The sequence below is a fragment of the Paroedura picta genome, chromosome 8, assembly GCF_049243985.1.
Source record: "Paroedura picta isolate Pp20150507F chromosome 8, Ppicta_v3.0, whole genome shotgun sequence".
NCBI classification, from domain to species: domain Eukaryota; kingdom Metazoa; phylum Chordata; class Lepidosauria; order Squamata; family Gekkonidae; genus Paroedura; species Paroedura picta.
This window is the reverse complement of record NC_135376.1, coordinates 552501-576924: the sequence shown is the minus strand read 5'-3', so window position 1 is coordinate 576924 and position 24424 is coordinate 552501. Positions and strand designations below refer to the sequence as shown.

The 24424-nt window shown below is 52.0% G+C and overlaps 1 protein-coding gene across 6 annotated transcripts in view; it reads left to right on the top strand.

The window, feature by feature from the left end:
• The window catches only part of OPA1 (OPA1 mitochondrial dynamin like GTPase), a 54355-nt gene that overhangs the window by 18200 nt on the left and 11731 nt on the right, over positions 1–24424 (top strand). For 5 of the 6 annotated variants that reach the window (XM_077347969.1, XM_077347968.1, XM_077347971.1 and 2 more), the window contains 22 exons: positions 429–482; positions 1753–1857; positions 2161–2247; positions 2544–2657; positions 2741–2821; positions 3930–4004; positions 4183–4254; positions 5135–5234; positions 6568–6698; positions 7588–7660; positions 7753–7825; positions 8583–8698; positions 9726–9790; positions 10045–10121; positions 11393–11558; positions 11954–12106; positions 12624–12732; positions 13896–13975; positions 15057–15197; positions 16422–16538; positions 17855–17948; positions 18422–18532. In XM_077347969.1, coding sequence (XP_077204084.1) covers positions 429–482; positions 1753–1857; positions 2161–2247; positions 2544–2657; positions 2741–2821; positions 3930–4004; positions 4183–4254; positions 5135–5234; positions 6568–6698; positions 7588–7660; positions 7753–7825; positions 8583–8698; positions 9726–9790; positions 10045–10121; positions 11393–11558; positions 11954–12106; positions 12624–12732; positions 13896–13975; positions 15057–15197; positions 16422–16538; positions 17855–17948; positions 18422–18532 — 2194 coding nt within the window. Of the gene's footprint in view, positions 1–428; positions 483–1752; positions 1858–2160; positions 2248–2543; positions 2658–2740; positions 2822–3929; positions 4005–4182; positions 4255–5134; positions 5235–6567; positions 6699–7587; positions 7661–7752; positions 7826–8582; positions 8699–9725; positions 9791–10044; positions 10122–11392; positions 11559–11953; positions 12107–12623; positions 12733–12879; positions 13857–13895; positions 13976–15056; positions 15198–16421; positions 16539–17854; positions 17949–18421; positions 18533–24424 lie in introns of those variants that run through there. The other variant, XM_077347974.1, reaches the window with a different exon arrangement.

The following is a 24424-nucleotide window of genomic DNA, read 5'->3' as shown; positions in this document are numbered from 1 at the left end:
ACTGTGGGAAGGCCTGGGGCTTCTCCCTGGACTCCTTGCTAGAATTTGTTGCCTTTTGGCCTGGAAATGTTGGCACCTCCATTTTCTGTTTTGCTGACCTTCGTAGTATGAACTGGGGCATTTCCATGTGGGACGAGAGAAGACCTTGGCAAAGAAGCCTTCTGGGAACGAATAGAGGGGCCTCCTTAGTTCTTAGATTGACAACTCTGCCTAGGCTTTCCCTCCCACACACAGTACCGGCTATTTCGGAATAGCATTTTTGAGTCTGCTGTGATGTCCACTGTTGGTTTCCTTTCAGCCCTGCTGGCCTGTCTGATGAAGGAACGTGACCTTCATAAAACCGGTGGCTCTTAAGTTTGGAGGATCTGGCGTGGGCTAGATGGAAAACCAAACCCAAAGGTTCAAGCTTAGGTTTCTCCATGTTGCAGGTGTCTGACAAGGAAAAGGTCGACCAGCTCCAAGAGGAACTTCTGCGCACGCAGGTACGGGCACCATGCCGATCCTCGGGACAGAGTTTTCATACTGAGAAGGCTCAGTATCTGCCCTGTGGTAAATCCAGACTCTGCCCTAGGCCCAGAGCATCACCCTTCATGCCTCCTGCGAGCAAAGGGAACATTCGGGGGGGGGGGGATAGTCTTCCAGCTCTTTCGCTGTAATATGGAGGTGATAGTATTGCCCTGCCTTGCAGGAGTGTTGTTAAGGGTTAATGTGATGTGTGACACAACTTGAATGCTGAGAGGGCTGTAGAAAAGCTTTTTATTCATTCAGCATTTGAAAAATCTTTCTGTAGCTTCTCTGTTGATTGTTTTTAGTCCGTGCTGTTTGTGCGTTAAGAGCCGTAAAGTGGCTCATGGAGGCCCTATGAATCAGCAACCTCCAAAACATCCTTATCAGTAACAGCCTGTCTCTGGTCCTGCAGACTGAGGGCCCTTGTGGCTTCCTTTACGGAGCTGATCCATTCCTTCCATTTTCCCTGGCCCTACTGTTTTTTTCCTGGTGACTTTTGTCTTCTCATCAGGTGACCAAATTACAGTCGTCATTTTAGCTTTTAGTGAGAGTTTAGGCTTGATTTGATCGAGAACCCACAGATTTGTCCTTATGGTAGCCCTCAATTTCTGCGAAACTCTCCTCCAACACCATATTTCAAAGGAAATTACTTTGTGATCTACCCGTTAGAACAGGGAACAAGTCTCATTGGACACAGTGGGCCTAGTTCCAGTAAATGATCTTCTGATTGGTGCAGCCTTTACAGCCTCAAAGATGTAGGTCTTGGGCTTGCTGTTTGCCTGGGCCCCCCCGCCCAGGGGAGGTCTCTGAGACTTCCCACTTGCGCATTGGGCATAATTTGGTGACTGGCAGTAAAATGTGTGAGGCGTCAAAGCCTTCCCGAGTGCCCCTTTGCCCCCTCCAGACTGCCTCAGTCAAGCACTGCCTTTCCCAACTCAAAAGCATTAGCAATAAGAGCAAAATCCTCTGTTTGAAATCATGGCAAGTATGTCCCAGGAAGCACGGGTCTCTTCAACCCGAGGGGCATAATCGTCACATCATGCTGTGATTCCTGATTGCAATTCTTCTGGCTTGTTAGGGTTTACTGGAAAATGCGGTTAGATTCTCTTTTAATTATCCTGTGAAAAGGTGGTCTGGCTAGAAAGTTCAGTGATTGGTTAGTGATGGGCTTTGTTAATTTAAACATTTTCTATTCTCCTCTGTAACCCCCCCCCCCTTTCAGTTTAATGTGTCTCTGTTTTTTAGCTGAAATACCAACGGATGCTTGAGCGTTTGGAGAAGGAGAATAAAGAGCTAAGAAAGATTGTATTGCAGAAAGATGACAAAGGCATTCATCAAAGGAAGCTGAAGGTGTGCACATATTTACTTTACGTCTAGTCCACCTTTCTCAGTGAGACTCAAGGCAGGTTACGCAGTGTAAGTCAATGCAATTGATAGGATGACGCATCTAATTAGCAATGTAATAGGACTGGAATGACAAAACAAACCATCAGTATCAGTATAAATAAATAATACAGAATTCCGATGCCACCATTCTGCGTTCTGGCAGGGGGTGAGGCTGGACTGCATGGGTGCAGCTGAGCAACCAGGAAGCTGCTTTGCTTTGGGGGATGGAGTGGAGCTGTAGCTCAGCTGACCATAATTATTTTTCAGAAATCTTTGATTGACATGTATTCCGAAGTCCTGGACATTCTGTCAGATTATGATGCCAGCTACAACACCCAGGATCACCTGCCGCGGGTAAGGCCTGTTCAGCAGATTTGTGCTTCCTGGCGGGGGGGGGGGGGCTGCGACCCCAAATGTCTCCTGTGAGCAAAGTGGGCAGCCAGGAAATGGCCAGGGGGCAATGGTGGTAGAGGTCAGTGTAAAAGTTGTGGTTCACATAGTTTAAAATAAATAAATAAATGCCCAGAGGATGCCCCCCCCCCATTGTGAGTTTTGTTCATCAGAACTGAAGAACCTGTGTTTCACTCAACGTGGGAGTGCATTTCTGGTGTTTTTTAAATCCCATTTGTCCTGCCCACTTTCCCTTTAAGGTCGTCGTGGTTGGAGACCAGAGTGCTGGGAAGACCAGTGTCCTTGAGATGATAGCCCAGGCCCGGATCTTCCCTCGTGGCTCTGGAGAAATGATGACCCGGTCCCCGGTCATGGTAAGCGAGCTGCAGCCCCAGGCCGGTCTGGGCTCCCGTTGACGTCAGTCAGGTGATCTCCCTTCCTTTCCCTCGAATGGCAGGTCACCCTCAGTGAAGGCCCTCACCACGTGGCGATGTTCAAAGACAGCTCTCGAGAGTTCGACCTGACCAAAGACGAAGACGTAAGTTCTTCATCGAAGCTCCCATAGCTTTTGTCGTATCCGTGCCTGGGAAGGGGAGTGATCTCTGGGAGGGGATAGGATGGAATCCACTAACTAATCCGTTGCTGGGGCTCTCCTGGGCCCAAGGCGGCTTTCGCAGTGAACCTGGGCAAAATGGCAGGTGGTTAAAAATGAAAAAGCAATTGAAAGCCCATCCAGATTAAAGCCAGTATAAAATATTTTGTAGCTTGAATAGGCTGCCTCAGGAGGTGGTGAGCTCCCCCTCACTGGCAGTCTTCAAGCAAAGGCTGGATACACACTTTTCTTGGATGCTTTAGGATGCTTAGGGCTGATCCTGCGTTGAGCAGGGGGTTGGACTAGATGGCCTGTATGGCCCCTTCCAACTCTATGGTTCTATGATTCTTAAAGCAGTCCGGACTAGAAGTCAGAACACCAGATCTTTTAGGTAGAGGCTTGAGTAAAAAGAAATGTTGTGGCCTGATGCTTGGGGGCAGAGTCGGACCGGAGCCCTCATTTTGGGTTTATCTGTTTTCATGCTCTTCGCTTGACTTGGTTGGAACCACACCGTACTATTATGGCATACCTTTGCATTGGATATGAGGTTACCAGAAGATTTTGTTTTGTCGTGTTTTGTTGGTAGCATTTATTTTGTGTGTGTAAAAATAAATAAAGCAGTTTTTTAAATTAGACTGTGGATATTCCGTAGCTCAACAGCAGTCCCCCTGAGGAGCTGTGAGCTGAGTGGAAGGTGCATTGGCTAGTCAGTCGCAGGATTTGGCGCTTTCTCTGGATTCTGCTGGGAAATTGGGATGTGCCTCTCAGTGGGGAGCCCAAGGAAACGCTTGGGTATTTGTGGTGAGATCTATAGAGGGAGAGGGCAGCCTGGAAGCAAGTTAGGGGACTGCCCACACTCCTTGGCCTGCTGAAAGCCCCTTTCCACTGCAGCAGAGAGCAGGTTGTGCATGACTGGGAGCTTCCCAGCTGCTCCTGTCCAGAGAGCTTTGTACCTTCCATTCTCTGATGAGTCGACAGGATGAGGCACATTACCCCGAGGCAAGGGCTTCCCACTCCTTGTGGATTCTGACCCTTCCTGTTTGTGCGGAAACAGCTGGCAGCCCTGAGGAACGAGATCGAGGTCCGGATGAGGAAGAGTGTGAAAGAAGGCTACACAGTCAGCGCCCAGGTAAGGCCTGGCCTCACGTGGTGCTCACCATTGCACGGAATCTGTGCCTCTCACGCGGGAGGGTGCAGGCTGGCCCTGCTCCAGAACTGACCGTTGGCACAGAGGGCTTGACAGGCTCTTTGGTGCTGGCTTCTTTTTCTGCCTTGGTGGGGCAATCCTCCTGTCTTTCCTCTTCCAGACCATCTCCCTCAACGTGAAAGGTCCTGGCCTGCAAAGGATGGTGCTGGTGGATTTGCCGGGCGTCATTAGCGTGAGTACCCCTGGCTGAGGCTGACTCTTGGAGCCGCCATGGGGGGGGGCAGTGGCCAGCGTGCTTCTTTGCACAGGGGAGACAACAGCTTGAACGTGGGCCGAGTTCATCCACAGATATGCGGGACTTGCTTGGGCATTGCTCCATCTACCGCTACCCCCCAGCTATACAACAGTGTGGTTCTAACCTCTGTCGCACGGCTGCCGTCAGGAAGGTCTGTGCAGGGCATTGCGGCCCCAGAGCAGAGTATCACAGAATGAGAAACATGTTGGCAGGTGGGGGCAGACCTACAGGGGCAGTTAAGGTTGAAGGAACTTGGGTGTGGGGGGGGGGATTCTCTGCTGCTGGGCTAGAGGAGGACAGCTAAGGCTTTGTGGTGGCTGGGAAGGGGCTGCACTTTCTGGCCCCTCGGAGCTGTGGCCTGCCATCCTCCATTTCCTTGGCCCTTTACGTCCATCTGTCAGTCACTGGGGGACAGCATTCTGTCTTTGAGATCATGGCCAGCAGGGCTCATCCTTCTTCCCACTCATGCCTGAAGCAGAAGTCAAAAGGCCTCAAGGGCACAGATGCCTGTTTCTTTTGGATGAATATCTGGGGGATTTGGAGAGGGGGGGGTCTGTTTTATTTGAGCTGCAACCAAAAGTGTTTCTTAACTACTATTGTAAGCCACCTTAAACCTGAAGGGAAGGTGGCATGTAAACGTTCTGATGAATAAATGAGGTCAGTTTGACCATGGGAATGGCTGCTGTTGAGTGACTTTGGGATCACCAGCCTCAGGCAGTTGAGGGTCGGCTGGGGCTGGTCTGCTTGGGGTAGGGCTCCTCAGCAACACCCCCCCCCCTTCCACCGGCTGCCAAAGCAGGGGCTTCTTTCTCCGCAGACGGTGACCTCCGGGATGGCCCCAGACACCAAGGAAACCATCTTCAGCATAAGCAAAGCCTACATGCAGAACCCCAACGCCATCATCCTGTGCATTCAAGGTCAGTGGGGAGGACCAGCTGGTCTTGTCTCGTCTCTGGTGGAGGGCGCCTCTCTGGCCTGGAGGTCCCACCTGCTCTTGGACAGTGCCCTGGTCTGGTCTGGACTGGGGCAAAGAGGGGACCTTGGCACAGCGGTCCAGCTCTGAGACTGTGACTGAGTCTTACTATAGCCTTCCACTGAATCTTGCCTTCGGTTCATCAGAATCAGTATTCACTGGCAGCAGCTGTGCAGCGTCTCAGGCAACAGAACCAGCCCGCTTTTGCCTTGCTGGCCAGTTCTGTCCTACTCACCCCCTGTTCTGGTTGGTTGCCAACTCCTGGTGGGTGGCAGAAAGGGACTCTGGGTAACTCTCACTGTCACCACCTGGCTAAAGTACAGAGTTGCACCTGGGAGTGCTAGGGCCCGTAGCTGCCCCTTTCACACGGGTGAGGCCTTGCCTCTGTGGCCTCCCACAGCCCCAGCACCTCGGCACTGTGGGGGACGGTTACTGCAAGGGGACACCCTTCTGGGGCTTTCCTTTGCACCATGCTAGCGTTTCCAAGGTGGGGAAGCACTACGTGGATCAGAGAACCATATCCCTCTTCCAATTTTAAAAAGATTTATTAAAATAACAAGGTTTAAAAAGCAGATCTTTAGCACAGCACTGAGTTAAGCAAAAGAGACAAAAGAAACTGGATGAAACGCAATTCTTCCGTCCCTCTGCTGAAACATACCCCACCTGATGTTTAGGGCAAGCCCCTTTGCTTAAGCATTTTCCAAAGTTTCATGGCATGATCAGCCTACCCTCAGCCACATGTCCTAGGTGGCTGCCCACCTCTTCTCCCAAGGGCAGGCTCCTACTCTGATGGTCAACTGATGGTGAAAAAGCAAAGATCTTTTTCCTCTCTGGTCACAATCCTATATACCTTCCTGTCCCCTCCCATAGGAGGCCCCTCACCTAGGAATAGTGGGAAGACCTGTGGCCAGGTCAGTTAACATGGAAGGGAAGGTGAATAGGGGCTTAGCAGCCTCTCTCTTCCCTACTCCAGGGGGGGGGGGACACGTGTGTTCCTTTAAAATAGCAATGGGGGGGGGGCATTTCTTCACACACTCCTACATGATCCTTGAACTGGAAATGCTGCCAGGGATTGAACCAGGGAGGGACCTTCTGCATGCCAAGGGGATGTTCTGCCGCTGAGCGATGGCCCCCTCTCTATCGGTTGGTTCCAGAAGTTGAATCCCTGAGGCCTGTTTTGCATTGAGCCATTTCCAGCTTCAAATGAGCTCAGCTCCTGCCTTCTTTTGAAAGTGTTGTGGATTTGGCACATCAGGGTTTTTGCTTTTCTTTTCCAGATGGGTCTGTGGATGCCGAACGCAGCATCGTCACCGACCTGGTCAGCCAGATGGACCCACAGGGGAAAAGGACGATCTTTGTCTTGACCAAGGTGGACCTGGCAGAGAAAAATGTGGCCAGTCCAAGCAGGGTAAGAGAAAGGGACTCCCATCCAGCTGATGCTTCTTGAGGGACAGCCTGGCAGGGTGCAGGTGCATCAGGCACAGGAGCCTTCTAGGGCTTTGGACTCACAGGACTAGCAGCACTAAGTGGCGGATGCAGCTTCCTTGGACATCAGCCCTGCCCCGGCAACTGGACACTTAAAGGAGTGCACCCTCCCCTTCGTATTGTCAACCCTTCCCTGCCTTGATTTGGGACATTTAACCGGGCGGGGATGGTTAAGTGAACCCCAAAGCAGCAGAGAATTCTCCCTTGACTTCGGGAAAGCCCGTTTAGAAATTTCAAAATGAATCAGAGCAAGTATCCACAGAGTTTCCTTTTTTGGGAAAGGTGTTTTATTGTGCAGCAACTGTTTAATTCCTGGGTGAAACAGCTTGTCTGTCCGTAGCCCAGCGTCTGTCCCGGTGCTGCCCTAGAGAGCCCCCATAGCTAGGAAGGCCATGAAGCTTCCTGTGGGATGTCAGATGCAACAGGGCACTGAGATCTTTTTCCCCGTTCTGTTTCCCTGCCTTACTCACAATTTTAACCCCTTTTAACAACCCTACACAGTTTTACGAGGGAGGATTGAGAGAGAGAATGCTCTCCTGTGTTGTCCTTTTAAAGAAGCCCTGGCTGTCGAAAACCATTTTAAAATGCAATTGTTGGGAGAGGCAGGACATGTTATAGAGTTTGCTCGAATAAGCTTTGGCAGGCCCATGTTGTTCTCCCCCCCCTTCCCCTGCAGGAACATGGTTCCCTCCAAGGAGGTTTCTTCTGCCCTCTCCTCCCCTCCGGGGTGGTGGGTGGTCCTCTGTCCCCCCACGGCTGGAGTGGGAACGGCCGCTGTGAGGTCAGCATTGTCTCAGACCTGTTTTTTCCAGATCCAGCAGATCATTGAAGGCAAACTCTTCCCCATGAAGGCTCTTGGGTATTTCGCGGTTGTGACCGGAAAAGGTAACCCTAGTTTCTTTCTGGCCTGCTGGGAAGAGGATCATAGCAGACGGGAGACAATTCCAGCCTCTCCCTCTCTCTTGTTCTGCCTCTAGGAAATAGCAGTGAGAGTATTGAGTCTATCAGAGAGTATGAAGAGGAATTTTTCCAGAACTCCAAGCTGCTGAAGTACGCCAGTCTTTTATTGCTTTCCATAAATGTTTCCTGGGGTCAAAACAGGGATATCACCATTTTAGTGGGGGCTCAGTCTGGCATGAAATGGAGCCCACATGGCTAGGAGCAGCTCTGCCCAAAAAACTTGTGCATTCTCTCTCCTGGGTTCTCCTTTGAATAGAGGCAGACCCTTCACTGCCGTGACCTGAAGGACACTTTGGGCCTTCAGATTTGGAGCCCCAAGAGCCATCCTGCACCTGAAGGCTGTTTGTGGACTAGTCTGTGAGCCCAGACTCCACCTCTGCAGAAACAGCCGTTTGTAGAGCCAGGTGTGGCCTCCCCGCAGGGACTCTGTGGCCTGCAATGCAGAATGTACTTCCACACAGCCCCGTCCTTAGCACTGATTGGGGTGAGGCCCCCCCCCTCTGGTGAATGAGCATCTCTCACGCTGGGTGAGTTCAGGGAGCCCCCAACTAGGAAAGGGAGGCGGGTAGCATTCCCCGTGTTCGTCCTGTGGCAAGGTTTGCATGATGCTGGAGATGAAGTGGCACCTTTCTCCTGCCTGTCCTGAGGGCCACAGGTGGTGCTGCACACCAGGAGCTGCGCGGTCCCTCCCATCCCTGGAAAGGAAGTCGAAGTCTGGTGGCCGGAAAGGGCGAGGAGCCGCCTGCCTTGGGCGCTGCTGCCGCTCTAAGTGCCAACGGCTGCTATCTCAGAAGGCCTCCTGGAGGCGGCTGGGCTTGCCTCTGAGCCAGGCATCTTGTCTCTGCAGGAAATGCATGCTGAAGGCCCACCAGGTGACCACACGGAACCTGAGCCTGGCTGTGTCAGACTGCTTTTGGAAGATGGTGCGAGAGTCTGTGGAGCAACAAGCCGATGCTTTTAAAGGTAGGAGGGGTGGGGTGCCTGGCTCAGCAGACGTGCCCGTCAGCTTGAACTCCCTTGGAGCGTCAGGCACAGAGACTCTCCCTTGTGGCTCAAGGGCCGCTGCCCTTCCGTCTGTAGGGGGAGCAGCAGCAGACCGGGATCAGGCTTGGCGCAGCTCTCTCGGCTTCCCTCTGCGCTGACTGGCAGAATAGCTGCGTCAGCTGCTACAGCAAGGGGGCCAGGCACAGGCGAACAGGGTCCATAAGGAACGGCTTTCTTTCCTTCTTGGTGCCACACATGGCTGCACAGGAGCCCCCCGCGAAATGTGGGAAGAGGGTTCCTCTTGGGGATTTGGAAATTGCACAGGGGTCCCCAATCCGTGCTCCAGAGCTTCCCACTCCCCCTGTGGGTCTCTGGGTGGCAAAAGCCCACTGAGGAGAAGAGGGGCAGGGCAGGGGCTGGCAGATCCCAGGCTTGGTTCCTCTGGGGACTTTAGGGCCAGTGGAAGCGGGGGAAGAGCATGAGAAACCCTGGAGAGCCACAGCCAGCAGGAAGGTGGTGTCAAGCCTGACTCTGTCCTGTGCAGCCTCAGACAGGGGGAGGGGGGGTTAGGTGCTCTCAGCACGCAGCTGTGGGAAAGCAGCCAAGGATCAGGAGACTGCCGGGGTTGGAGTTGCAGACCTCCCCTTTGCCCCTCACCTGTCCTTCCCAAACCGGGTACGTTGATCCTTGGGCACACCTTCTGTCCTTGTGCCATTTGCCTTGGTTGGACTACTAGCTCCCCAGGGGGCATGTGAACCCACAACCCCTTTCTGACCAAATGCAGAGCCTGGGGAAGAGAGCTCTGGCTCTGGGAAGCTTCTGCCGCTGCTTAAAGACTTAGCAGGCCCCTGCAGACCGGAAGCTGTCCTGTCTTGGGTCCCTCTTGCCTGCCATGCTGTGGTTAGGCTGGGTGCCCAGGCGCGGTTCCGGCATCCAGGGGACAGATGCTACAAGAGTTCAGTTCTGCACGCAGAGTGCCGGCCTTCACTTGTCTTCCTTCCCATAGCCACACGTTTTAATTTGGAGACGGAGTGGAAGAACAATTATCCCCGCTTGCGAGAACTCGACCGGGTAAGTTGTGGAAGCCCGTCTGGACTTCCTTTTGGTCGCCCCGTGAGCAGGCTCACGTGAAGTACGTGGGAAGCCCTGCCTCTTGTGGCTCCCTAGAGGTCAGGCACAGCTCCGGGTTCAGTCCCTGGCCGCTCAGGTGAAGACGGAAGTCTGTCAAAAGCCTTGGAGCAAGCTAAGCTGAATCCGTATCCTGCAGCCTGACGTTCTTAAACAAACCTGTGTCCATGGCCACAATTTCTTTTTTTTCTGTCTAGAATGAGCTATTTGAAAAAGCAAAGAACGAAATCCTTGACGAAGTCATCAGCTTGAGCCAGGTGACACCAAAGCACTGGTACAGTAATTCCTATACCCTCCGTGTGTCTTAGTTCTGTGAGGCAGCAGCATGTGACGTTTAGACCAGAATGTCCTGTAGCCCTGCCGTGCCTCCCCTCTGATCCTCCTGGAGCCCACTGCTTGCCCCCATCAAAGCTTCCAGCTGTCTGGTCAAGGCTGATGACTCCTGGCCATTTGGCAGCCTGGCACCTGTCTTAGTAGCAATCCTGAGAGGCAGCTGGCTACCCTGGTTGCAGGAATTGCCGTGGTGAGCAGACAGAATGTGCTTTCTAAATAAGTATAATTCTGATTTAGCTTCCTAAGAAACAGTCAGTTTGACTTCAGGTATACCATTTGCAACTTAAGCAAAATTGCATGTCTGCAGACTTCCTGATTTCTGAGATGGGGAGGGGGCTGTGAGCGTTTGAGTGGCATGCAGAAGGTCCCTGGTTCAGTCCCTGGCATCCCCAGTTAAAAAGAGCTGGCAGCTGGTGAGGTCGGAGCCCTGGGAGGTGCTGCCAGTCTGACTAGATGGCAATGGCTTCCTGGGCCAAGGGTTTGCTTTAGTGTGATGCAGCTGTCTGTGTGTTCATGTAAAAGGAGACCATGCAGCGTAGTCCTTGGGGGGGGCGGTATTTTCTGCAAGGAGCTTAAGCATTCCGGGGTTCACCCTTATAGACCCTGCCTGGTCCCAAGATTCGTTGCCTGGTCAGGTCAGACTGTGACTGAGTGTAGGGATTTGAGGGATGTTTTTTTTTGGGGGGGGGGGGATGCTTGTTTGTGTCTTTCTGTCTGTCTGTTTAAATCTGCTTTGGACCAGAGGCCCCTCCAAATCCTCTTTTTGGCCATCAGAAGAATAGCGCCTGTCATACGTTTTTAATTTCAAAGTTGTGGAATTCAAGTCTCAGAAATTATTTTGATAAGATGTCTGTTCCACTTTAGAAGAGTGGAGATGCCTGAGCCCATCTACAATTTGACTATTCTCAGCTAGTGTCATTTGGGGGAGAGCAGAGATTCATGGCCCCAGTAAAGCAACGACTGGAACTGTTGAAAGGAAATCCAACAGGCTTGAGCATGCAAGTGGAGCAGGGATCCCCTACCACCAGCCCTGTTTTTGACTCTCCCAGGGTGTGAACTGCTTTTGTGCTTTCAGAATGCCTTCACTTCACTTCCTAGTGCAGGGAAGGCTGGTTGGTGTTGCTCTGAAGCAAGCACCTCCCACAAAGTAAGTCTTTGGCTCAGCTGTAGGGATGGGCAGAGTAAACGCTTGCAATTCCCCCCACCTCTTAGGGAAGAGATTCTCCAGAAGTCTTTGTGGGAGAGGGTCTCAACACACGTGATCGAGAACATCTACCTTCCAGCAGCACAGACCATGAATTCGGGCACGTTTAACACCACGGTGGACATCAAGCTGAAGCAGTGGACAGACAAGCAGCTGCCCACCAAAGCCGTGGAGGTGAGCCTGCCCTTGGCCACACACACGGGGTTTGGCCTGGAAGACACCCTGCGCCAAGCCAGGTGAAAGATGTGCAGAGGGTAGCCCTCCACGTGGTGGTTTCAGTGCTCTTGTCACACCGCGAGGACCGGGGCAAGACATTTACGGGTCTTGCAACATTCTAGAAATGTGGTGCAGAAGCTTGGCACAAATAGCATGAAAATGGTGGAGGCTGAAGGTGGTATTTACGCCAGAGACCTCACTGCTGCCTCCGTCCCAGTGGGAGCAGTTAAAATGTTCCCTTTTCCCTGCGGTAGAGAGATGAGCCTTTGCTCTCAAGTGGTGAGTCCTGAAAGGTGTCCTCTCTGGTTGCTTTGGTTGCTTTTAAAGGCCGGACTTTGTTGCCACCTTTCCAGGTTGCCTGGGAGACTCTGCAGGAGGAATTCTCTCGCTTCATGACCGAGCAGAAGGGCAAAGAACACGACGACATTTTTGACAAACTGAAGCAAGCGGTTAAAGAGGAGAGCATCAAGCGGCACAAGTGGAACGAGAGGGCAGAAGACAGCCTGGTAGGGCCCTGCCTTCTCTCTGTGGCCTTAGCAGAAGGAGGTGGCTGCTTCCCTGTTGCAGTGTGCCTTCTGTCTGAGAATTGTCACCCATGTCATGCACCACTGACCAATCACACCGGCATAATTTTCTAAGTATTTATTTATTGCCTTGAAAACCGCAGCTTCCGGTGTGGCGGGGTGCTCAACCCAGTGGTGAGATGGGCTTCGCTTATTTCCAGCAGTGCTTAAGGCATCTGCACTAATGAAACAAATAGCACCATGTGAAGAGCTTTTGTGTTGGCCAGTCGATGTGCATGTGCTGGAAGCCGCTCCGTGCTCTCTCAGTGCCCGGCACTACAGGCCCCAGGATCCTCTGTCTACTCTGAGGCTGCTAAGGGAACAGCACCTTTAGCGTAACCATGCTGGATCTCCCTTCTGAGGCCCCCAAAGATGCTTAATGCCTGCGTTCCTGCACTGGTAGCCTTTCCTGGCCCTTGTGCTTAGCTGTAGCCCTTAGGCTTGCTGTGTGCCTTGACAGAGAGTGATCCAGCACAATGCCTTGGAAGACCGCTCCATCTCCGACAAGCAGCAGTGGGACGCCGCCATTCAGTTCATGGAGGAGACACTTCAGAGTCGCCTGAAAGACAGTGAGTCCTCAGTGGGCAGGGGAGCAAGAGCCCCTCAGCCTGGCTCTCCTTGGAGTCCCTGGGCTGGCCGGTGGCTCCAGGGAGGAACGGCCCCTCCCCTGCTGCCAGTGTCTTGAGTACATTCTGCCTCTCTGGCTTTCCTTTCAGGGAGGGATGGGAGGTAGAGAGCCGGCGTTTTGGACACCTGGCATTGCCTGAACTCTGCCTGGGAGGCTACCTCATGGGAAGGCCTGGGCCTCTCTGCTATTTGGATCGTCACATTTTGATAACCTGCATTTATTTCCTGAGAGAATATATATTCTGCTTTTCACAGTCAAAAACCTCCTTAGAGTGACTTAACAAATCTTTTTTAAAAAATGGGCTGCTCCCAAATAGGGTTAAGAGCAACCTGGGGGGGGGGGCTATGAAGGAGTCCCTCCTGCCCCCAGCTGAAACAGACCTCTGTGGTCCTTTAAGCAGCAGGGCTGACTGGCTGCTGGTAAAGGGAGGTGGGTCCAGGGACCCCAGGATGAGCGTCATGTGGGCTCTGCTCTTGAAGGGGCTGGTAAAGGAGCTTTTTAAGCTCAGCTTCTACTTGACAAAAAACAAACAAACACACACCAATGACACATGGTTTGGATGGGGCGAAGCATAGAGGAGAGGGTGTAATTTCAGTGGAGAAAAACTCTGGGAAAGTTTTTTATGTCCCTCTGCGTTCTGGTGTCTTGACTCATCCCCTCTCTCCTCCTTTGGCTCCAGTTATTACAGGGTGGGAAGCCATTCCCGGCTCCCCTGTTGTTTTCTGGGTCCCTCAGCAGCTGAGCCCCAGGCTGTGATTGTGTCCTCCTTTCTGGCTCTCCTGGACTCTCTGGCAAAACCACAGGTCCCCTTAGGTGCAGCTGTTTGCTTTAGGAGGGCCAGATTGCTCACCCTAGGAGGAAGAGGGAGCTGCAGACAGTTGCTGCCTTTCAAGGATCCTCTCTCTCTTCCCCTGGCTTCTGGCTGCCTCCTGGGGCAACAGGGAAGAGAGAGTGGAACTGCAGGGCTGCATTAACTTACAATGTATGAGCTCCACTATTGTTGGTCTGAAGCAGCAGAAAAATGCTTGAGTCCAGTGGCACTGTGCGTGCAACAAAAAAGCTTATACTTTTAATATACAAGCTTGTGTTTGTATTCTTGTCTAGCTGAGTCGGTTATTGAAGATATGGTGGGCCCAGACTGGAAGAAAAGATGGCTCTACTGGGTGAGCCGCACTAAAGAACAGGTAAGAGGAGGCCAAGACTTTGTGCAGGAGGTTCCTAAAGCTGCACCCTACTTGTGCAGAGATGCTGGCTGGCTCCCTGCTCGGTGTGCTATGGGTTCCCTGCCCTGCATTCCTTGACGGTCCAAGAGAGCTCCCACGGAGAGGGAGGGGGAGGGGCAGAGCATAAGAATCATAGAAGAGTTGGAAGGGCTAGTCCAACCCCCAGCGCAATGCAGAACACCCACATCCCTATCGCTCATCCACTGTAACCTGCCACCCCCTTGAATCTTCTCAGAATCAGCCTCTCCGTCAGATGGCTATCCAGCCTCTGTTTGAAAATCTCCAAAGTTGGAGAACCCACCACCTCCCGAGGAAGCCTGTTCCACTGAGAAACCGCTCTGACTGTCAGGAACTTCTTTTGAATTAATTTCATCCCATTGGTTCTGGTCCATCCCTCTGGGGCAAGAGTGTGCAACTCTGCTCCATCCTATATGACTGCCTTTTAAATACTTGATGGTTATCAGATCCCCTCTCAGTTGTTCCCTCTCCAGCCTTAACACAGACAGAGCTCCCTCAACCTCTCATAGAATCACAGAACAAAAGATTTGGAAGCAACCCCTTCTAATCCCTCCTCCAAATCATTAATAAATATGTTGAACAACACAGGCCCCAGGACAGATCCTTGGGGTACTCCACTTGTCACTCTTTTCCAAGAGGATGCTGAACCATTAACAAGCACACTTTGGGTACAATCTGTCAGCCAGTTATCGATCCACCTGACAGAATTAGGATCCACACAACATTTTAACAACTTGTCAACAAGAATATCATGTGGAACCTTATCAAAAGCTTTACTGAAAACCAGATAAACTATGTCCACGGCATTCCCCTGATCCATCAAGGGAGTCACTTTCTCAAAAAAAGAGATTAGGTTGGTCTGACATGACTTGTTCTTGCGAAGCCTGTGCTGAGTTATAGAAATCACAGCTCTCAGTTCCAGCTACTCAAGGAATGACTGATGATATTAATAATTCCTCGTTATTCTCCCTGCATGCGCCCACTGAGTGGGGTAGAAATCTAAATAAGTTTCTTTTTCTGAAAGGTCATTCGAAATGAAACAAAAAACGAACTTGAGAAGATGATGAAGTGCAACGAAGAGCATCCAGCGTACCTTGCAAACGATGAGGTCACGACAGTCCGGAAGAATCTCGAAGCCCGAGGAGTGGCAGTAGATCCGTGCTTGGTAAGGTGCCTGCCAGTGGAAGGTTGACTTTGGGGTAGGATCATCCGTGGGTCTGAGGGCCCAGCCACGAACCACCCCCTCAGGGCTTGTTCCTGTGAGTGTTTGCTTGGCTGGAAGTCCTTGAGCCTCCCAGCCAGCCTGAAAGAAGAAAAGACCTTCCAGGTAGTCTGAGAGAGTGAGAGGGAAGCCCTGTTGGTCTGCACTTGAGAGACCAGCCAGATTTGGGGAGTGTAAGCTTTGAGATAGGAATGAGCATGGACCTAAACATTCAGGTTCAGAGTGGCCTCTGAACTTAACCCCCAAACTGAGCTGAAATTTCTCTGAACCAAACAATCCCATCTGGTACCCCTTTCTCCTGGCCGCGGCTTGCTGTGGTCGAGAGAAAGGTGGGTGGCTCACATCCCTAACAGCTGATAGGTGTTAGGCTTAAAGGTCCTGAACAGCCGAGCAGGAGAAAAGTCCAGGAAATGTTCAGGAAAGATACCTTCCCCCAATTATTGGTTTAGGGGTTACAAACTGGGCCAAGTTAATGCTGAATTTTGGCTTGTGAACCCGTTTGTGCCCATCCCTATTTTTGTCAGGGAAGGGGACAGAGGTTTTGGATGCTGGTAGGTGAGGAATGACAGTGACATTGGATGGCTTCTCTTCCTGCACTCTCCGTTCTGTCTAGCTCCAGCCCTCTGGAGGGTGCCGTGCCCTTGCATGGTTTGTGTGAATGGCTTTCTGTTTCCCCTGAGCTGCAGTTGGAGGAGCTGCTCTCAGCTGGGAAGTGGGATAAACATCCAAGGAAGGGCCAGCACCCAAGTCCACCAGAAGAGCGCTAGAGTGGGTTAGCTGCTCCCCCTTTCCCAAAGTAAATGGTGTATTTTGGCCTCCATGAGGGTAGGGTGGCTAGTGGAAGAGGAGTGCTTTCCCAACACCTCAGCCGAGAACCTGAGCAGGGGCCTGCTTTCTGAATCCTTCAGAAGTGCTTCTGGGTGCAGCCCAGCCATGCACAGCACATTGCTTGGTGACATTCAGGGTCTCTTGCTGGGAGGTGCTTTTACTGAGCCCCCCGGGGAGATGATGGGCAGCAGGAGGAGGCCTTGGTGTGAGCAAGCAGCAGCCATTGTCTAGCCGGCTTCCTGTTGCTCCTGAAGGGAGAGCTTCCTGTCAACCGGCCTGCTAGTCAGCGTGTGGACCTGGGCCACTGATAACCACCCAGGTGTTTCTTTCTGGTCCCAGATCAAAGACACCTGGCATCAGGTGTACAGGCGGCATTTCCTGAAGGGGGCCCTGAGTCACTGCAATCTCTGCCGGAGAGGCTTCTATTACTACCAGAGGCATTTTGTAGATTCAGAGGTAAGTGCCAGAGCTTGCTAGTTGGCGAATGGTAGCTTTCTCTTGTGGCCTTAACCCCAAGAGGTGTCTCTTCCTGGTTCAGTCATCTTGGAGGTCAAGCTGGAGAAAAGGAGGGTGAGAGGGGACAGGATGGCTTTAGGTAGGTATTTGAAAGGTTTTCACTTAGAGGAGCTCAGGGAGTAGTTTCTGTTGGCAGCAGAAGAGAGGACCCACAAGAACTGGTTTAAACTACATGGAGAAGGATATCAGCTAGATATCAGGAAAAGTATTTCCACTGTCAGAGTAGTTCAGCAATGGAATGGGCTGCCTAAGGAGGTGGGGAGCTCCCCCTCACTGGCCGTCTTCAAGCAGGGGCTGGACAGATCCTTCTCCTGGATGCTTGAGGCTGATCCTGCACTGAGCAGGGGGTGGGACTAGATGGCCTGCATGGCCCCTTCCCACTCTAGGATTCTAGGAGTCTAGTTCAGCCATGGAAGGGGCTGCCTAAGGAGGTGGGGAGCTCCCCTCACTGGCGGTCTTCAAGCAGCGGCTGGACAGATCCTTCTCCTGGATGCTGGAGGCTGATCCTGCACTGAGCAGGGGGTGGGACTGGATGGCCTGCATGGCCCCTTCCCACTCTCGGGTTCTATGAATTCGACAGTGGTTTCGGTCTGCCCAGAACAAGCGCTAGGGGGCAGTCTTGTCCCCCCGCTGTGTTTTTGCTCCCCTGCTTTACCCTTGGACTGTCTGGCTGCAGCTGCTGTAGCATCAGTCACAGCCACCTTCCTGCTGGTTCCAGGGCTGACTCCAGGCAGAAGGGACAGCCAGTACTCATTCAAGTTGGCATATTTGGCTGCAGTTCCGAAGACAGACTCAAGAAGGAGAGGACTGCCATTGGCTACTAGCCATGATAATTAAAGGGAACCTCCACTTTCAGAGACACTAATCCTGTGGATTTCTGTGCCCTGTCATTGTCCCTCTAGAGGATCTGGTTGGCCACTATGCAAGACAGGATGCTGGAGTAGATAGACCACTTGAATGATCCAGCAGGACTCTTCTTGTGTTCTGATGGCCTGTTTTGTATCATGATCATTAGAAATATGCATTTTCTAAAATCATAAGTATAATTTCTCTGTCTCCTCTGAGATATTGTGAAGATCCTAACCAACTTTAGACCCATATAGTTAGGGTATGAACGATATGATAAAAATTGGTTTAAATCAGCCCGCCCGGGGGGGGGGGGGGGGGGGGGGGCTTGTCCCTCTGCCTGTTGTTTCCAGGGGCCTTTTGCACTTCCTTGTCCATGGTGCAACCCTTTTCATCTCTGGTCCTTTCAGCTTGAATGCAATGATGTGGTCCTGTTCTGGCGTATCCAGCGCATGCTGTCCATCACTGGGAACACCTTGAGGCAGCAGCTGGCCAACACAGAAGGTAAAGACTGCACTGACAGCTCTGCTTGTCACACAATTCATCCCACTCCGGTTTCTGAGTGGGCGGGACTACAGCCACGCCCTCACCCAGCCCCGCTTGGGATTGGATAGCTGTTGGCTCCCTGGAGTTGTGAGTGCCTTTTTTGGGCTGCAGGCCAGCTGGTCACAGATTCAGCACAAAGGGGGTGCAGGGGGTTCTTGGCAAGGCACACCGCTCCACCCTTTTGTACTCTGGTTATGGGCTGGGGCACGCCTGGATCCCCTGAGGTTCCTGCCTTGGACGTGGATCCTGTAATGGTGCAGCTGTCACTTGTTTGGGGCAGTCCACCTGGTCCTTCCAGGGGCTGTTCAGTTTTGAGCTTATGAATGAGGCAGGAGCGTTCATTGTGAGTGGGGTGATGGGTCCCGTTTTTCCCTGGCATTGCATGTACTTTTTAAAAAGATATTTTGGAGAGTTGCATTTTTCCTTCCTAGTGAGGCGCCTGGAGAAGAATGTGAAAGAGGTGCTGGAGGACTTTGCGGAGGACTATGAGAAGAAGGTGAAATTAATAACTGGGAAAAGAGTCCAGCTGGCCGAGGACCTCAGTGAGTATCTGCGTGGCTCACAGAGGAGGGAGCCCAGCGGTACCTGCGGGAATGTGGGCTTTGCTCTTAGGAAGGAAGGTGTTGATGTTGGTTGGTGTTTTGATTGAAGCCGCCTCCGCTTTGGGCTGGGCCAGGCACAAGCAAGGCTTGAGTCCAGGAGCCCCCGAGACAGCATCCAGGTTTTCAGGGTATTGAGCAGGCAAGAGTCAAAGATACCATCCGATACCAAGCTTGCTAAAGAAGCTGTAGGATCAGTTGGGACTGGCCAAGGGTGCCTGATTTTAAGGAACTGTTTTACTTGGACTGGATGTTTGGAAGGCGTTCGAGTGGCAAGCTTTCTGGAGTAGGGGATTGTGGAAACGTCTTGAGCACTTTGAAGGGTTGCCACCACGGCTGCATAGCTAGTTCACTTTGCATTTGACCCGCCTGCTTTGGGGTGGGCAGTCTGCAACGGCACAGCACTGCTTGCTTGCTTGTTTTTTTTGCAGTGAACAAGACAAGGGTCTGTGCTTTCAGGTTGGGTGAGGGCGAAGTTGTTTCTCGTCATGGAGAAGAGATCTGTTGGTGGCTGCCTGCCATGGCGACTGAAGGGAACCTCCTTCCCGGTGCCAAGAGGCAGGACCAGGGGGAGGATTCGGCCTCTGCTCCTTGTTGTTTGAACCTCCAGAGGAATGGTCGGCCATGGTGTGAGAGAGGAGGCGGCCTCTCTCCTCTTTGTATGTTCTGCATATGGCACATGGCTGCAGCTGAGTGCTGCCTCCTTGAGTTTACCTCAGACCGCACTTGTTTTTAATCTGTGGTCGAGCCCTTGACTGGGGCCAGCAAACAAAGCTTCCATCCTGTTGGGGCTTGCCTCTGAGCCAGAAGGCTTCTGCTGTTCCTAGGACTACCTTGGTGCTTGTTCAGAGGTCTTTTCCGTGACTTAGGCCAGGCTGCAGCTAAGAGCCCAGCTGGCCACTTGGATGCCTCTGGAACGTTGCTGGACTTCAGTTCAGACTCTCCATCCACAGAGTTAGAATTATAGAGTTGGGAGGGGCCTCCTGGGTCATCTAATCAAACCCACTGCAGAATGCTGGGAATTCACAACTACCTGCCCACCCACAGTGACTCCAATTCCATGCCCAGAGGATGCCCCCCCCCCAAAAAAAAACAGAATCCATGGCCAGTCTGGCCTGGAGGAAATTCACCTCCCGATCCCTGAGTAGTGATCAGCATTTCCCTAGGTGTGCAAAAAAGAGCCACAGGAGCCAAGCTGTGATATAATCTCTTCTGCCCACCCACTTATAGCTTGCCTAAGTCCACAGAATCAGCATTTCTGTTGGATGGCTATCCAGCCTCTGCTTAAAAACTTCCAAAGAAGTTTCCACCATCTCCCGAGGAAGCTCTAACTGTCATAGGAACTTCTTCCGGATGCTTAGCTGAAATTTGACTTCATTTCATCGCATTGGTTCTGGTCTGACCCTCTGGGACAACAGAAAACAAGTCTGCCCCATTTTCTATTTGACATTCCTTCAAGTATTTGAAGATGGTTATCATATCACCTCTTAGTCGTCTTCTCTCCAGGCTAAACAATCTTTCTTCATACATCACGGTCTCCAAACCCCTCCCCATCTTTGTTGCCCTCCTCTGCCCTCGTTCCAGTTGGTCAACATCCCTCTTCAATTGGGGTGACAAACCTGAACACAGGACTCCAAGTGAGGCCGAACCAGAACAGAGTAAAGTGGTAACACCACCTCACGTGATCTGAACACTATACTTCTTTTGATAATAGCCCCAAATCCCTTTTTCCTTTTTAGCTACCGGGTCACACTGCTGACTCATTTTCAGTGCCTGGTCTAGTCTACTAAGACCCCCAGATCCTTTTCACATGTATTACTGCCAAGACATATCTCCCCCATCCTATTCATTCATTCATTTGGATTTTTATGCCATCCATTCTCTACAGCTCTGGGTGGTTTACATGGAACATTATGAAATTTTACATGGAACATTATAATAATTTAATCTAATACAGTTTCAATACAACATCATAACAACCAAGTAACAATTTATAACACAACATAAATAACAACAACACTGGGGAGATCAAATTTGTTCAGTCATGGAAGGGCGGGCCCAGCAGATGTTCTCAGTCAGCCTCAAGCGAATGCCTGGTGGAAGAGCCTTGCAGGCCTTGCAGAACTGTGGAAGTTCGGGCAGGGCTCTGATCTCCTCAGGGAGCTCGTTCCACCAGGTGAGGGCCAGGACCGAAAAGGCTCTGGCCCTTGTTGAGGTCCGCAATGCTTCTGTGTGGCCAGGGATCCGCAGCCAGTTGGAGGTGGCGGAGCGCAAGGCTCTTCTGTGGGTATCGGCAGGGAGGCGGTCTCTCAAGTACGCTGGGCCCAAAACCGATGGAGGCTGCGCTACCTTTGTGACCTGGGCTTCCATTGTAAGAGAAGCATCCAGGATCATGCCCAGGTTCCTGGCAGAGGGCATTGCTGAAAGCTGCACTCCGTCCAGGGTGGGCAGATGCACTTCCTCCCATGGTCCCTTCCTACCCAACCACAGGACCTCCGTCTTGGCAGGGTTGAGCTTCAGGTGACTCTGCTTGATCCATTTTGTCACTGGGGGAGAGTCTGGGCGGGTTCTGGGGGAGAGTCAGGACGGTCATCCATCAGGAGGAAGAGCTGGGTGTCATCCGCATATTGGTTGGCAACCCAGCCCAAACCTCCGCACCAGCTGAGCCAGAGGGCGTGTAAAGATGTTGAATAAAATAGGAGTGATGCATTTGATTTTTCCTACCTAAATGAAGAACTTTACATTTATCCCTATTGAAATTCATTTTAGCCCAGATTTCCAGCCAGTCAAGTTCATCCTGTCTTCTGCTGATGCTGTCTTCTGCTGTGTTTGCTCTCCCTCCCAGTTTAGTATCATCTACTTGCACATGAAGCCTTATTTTGCTTGAACAGAAAGAAATCAGACATACGTGCAAGGGTGACTGTGGTAGTCTGTGATGGCTATGGAGACATTTTCCTCCTGTACATTCTGAGCAGCTCTGCTAAAAAAAATCCCAGTGCCCAGGAAGCCTGTATGTAACAAAAGGCCTCCTCTAGGGGGCAGCAGGTGGCTGCCTTGGGGGGGAGAGCTGCTTCCCCAGAGAAGGGGGGGGTGTTTGCTGCCGCATGGCCGACCTCCCGCCTGTGTTTGCCATTCTTTGCCAGTTGATCCTTCAGCGTCACCCGGGCAGCAGCCAGCGGCAACTTGAGCAATTCCGTTTGCTTCTCTGCGGCTTGCCTGGGCTTGCTGCCTGATTTCCTCTCTCTCCTGTAACAGCTTCCAGTCCATCTTTGTCGGCACAGCAAATCCTTCCTTGCCTCCACATCTTGCAAACTTAGTCCTCCTTGTTGCTTGGCTGTGCTTCAGAATCCAGCTGCTCTGGGAGAAATCTGCCAAGCGAGGCTTTTTACATTTGTTATAAATTAAGAAGAAGAGGAGTTGGGTTTTATTCCCTCCCCCCCCCCCACCTTGCACTACTAGAAAGTGTCTCAAAGCGGCTTCCAGTTTCCTTCCCCTCCCCACAACAGGCACCCCCTGTGGTAGGTGGAGCTGAGAGAGCCCTGGCAGAACAGCTCTAAGAGACATGTCCCTCCCCCAAGGTCACCCAGCTGGCTGCCCGTGGAGGAGGAGTGGGGAGTCAGACCCAGCTCTCCTGGTTAGAAGCCACTGCACTTAACCGCAACACCACGCCAGCTAATTGAGTCAGAGCATTGCCCAGATACAAGCAAAACAAAGGACGCTTTACCACTCTTAAGTGTTTAGCCAACTGTCCAGCCAGTCGCTGCCGAAGACAGGTCAAGCCCTATGAAGAGAGGTTGAGGGACTTGGGAATGTTCAGCCTGGAGAAAAGGAGGTTGAGAGCGGACATGATTTACGTATTTGAAAGGTTGTCACTTGGAGGAGGGCAGGATGCTGTTCCCGTTAGCTGCAGAGGAAAGGACCAACTGGGGACAAGGCAGTTTTAGCAGCAAATTGGGGGGGGGGGGCAGGGAGCAGGTAGCAAGTCTCCCCACACTAGCAGTGGGTGGAAGGAAGAGCCAGACTCAGAGAAGGAAGGACTTCTTTGCACAGGATGCAATCCAGGGAAGTGGGGGGCGGGCAGACCCCTAGCTAAGTAATCACAGAATCATGGAAGGGTCCTCCTGGGTCATCTAGTCCAACCCCCCCCTGTACTATGCAGGACACTCAACATCCCAATCGCTCCTCCACGATCACCTGCCACCCCCTTGAACCCTCACAGAATCAGCCTCAGTCGCTGTCCATCATAGGAGGTCTGCAGCAGATGGCTGCTCTTCTTTGGGGACCACATCACTCTATGAACAAAAATCCCAGCCCCCCCCCCCCCCCCCCCCCAGTTTGCACTCTCTTCAGATCTGAGTGGTTCGTCAGAAATCAAAGCCGGACTATGGTCTGCAACTCCAAGAAGTATTTTATACATCCCACAAAATCACAGACATGAGCTTTAAAACTGTTTTGTGTTCAAACAAAGTGCTACTTGGACTACTTGGTCATTTATCAAACAGCAACTCGCTGGAAATGGCAGGCCAATTAGTGCCTTTTGGCCTGGATCTGTTTAGAGGCCGGTGCCTCGCTGTACGAGCATAGAATCTTCCACTGAGCTGCCCCAACCGCTTGCCCTGTACAGTTTTTCCTAAATGAGGACAGAGCAAAGGGATGCTCTGGGGAGTGGGAGCCCCTGCTTGGGGGAAAATGCTGGTCTTTGGGCTGATTCCTTCAGGCAGGTCTTCTGTTCTTATTCTCACTTCTCCTTAGAGGAGCCCTCCGTAATTGTTATGCGCTGCTTGTTGCTGGAATCATAGAATCATAGAGTTGGAAGGGGCCCTACAGGCCATCTAGTCCACCCCCCCCCCGCTCAACGCAGGACTAGCCCTAAGCATCCTAAAGCATCCAAGAAAAGTGTGTATCCAACCTTTGCTTGAAGACTGCCAGTGAGGGGGAGCTCACCACCTCCTTAGGCAGCCTATTCCACTGCTGAACTACTCTGACTGTGAAAAAATTTTTCCTGATATCTAGCCTATATTGTTGTACTTGTAGTTTAAACCTAATACTGCGTGTCCTTTCCTCTGCAGCCAATGGGAACAGCATCCTGCCCTCCTCCAAGTGACAACCTTTCAAATACTTAAAGAGGGCTATCATGTCCCCTCTCAACCTCCTTTTCTCCAGGCTGAACATTCCCAAGTCCCTCAACCTATCTTCATAGGGCTTGGTCCCTTGGCCCCAGATTATCCTCGTTGCTCTCCGCTGTACCCTTTCAACTTTTACGTCCTTCTTGAAGTGAGGCCTCCAGAACTGCACACAGTACTCCAGGGACAGTATAAGGGCAGGTTCTCCTAGAGACGTGGCATGATTTTTTTTTTAATATAGAAACAATAAAAATGGAACTCCCCAGCCAGAAAACACATGCAGAGGAGGAAATGTCAGATGAAACCAAAAAGGCTTTTGGCAGGTTTCCCTTGGGATGGCAGAGGTGGTGATGAGAGCCTTTTCCCTCCAAGGTCTCTCCAGAGCTCCAGGTTATTGCGTCCCACCCCCCCCCCACCCCGAGTTTAAATCTAGGTTCTGGTCCAGGTCTAGTTCCCTTCAAACATTCCCCCAATCTCAGATGGACCAGGGCCAGTGAATTGAAGCTCAACCCATCTAAGCCTGAGACTGGGAAGGCACTCGAGGACCATGGAGGGGGCTGTGCCTCCCCCTGAAGGGCCCGCTTTGTAGCTGGGGCTGGATCCTGGCCTGCAGAGAGAGGCTCAAGTCTCCTCTGCAGCACATTGCACCCTCTTCACGTGCAGAAGGCCTCGGATCTGGTCCTCTGCTACCTCCAGTGGAAAGTAGGGTTGG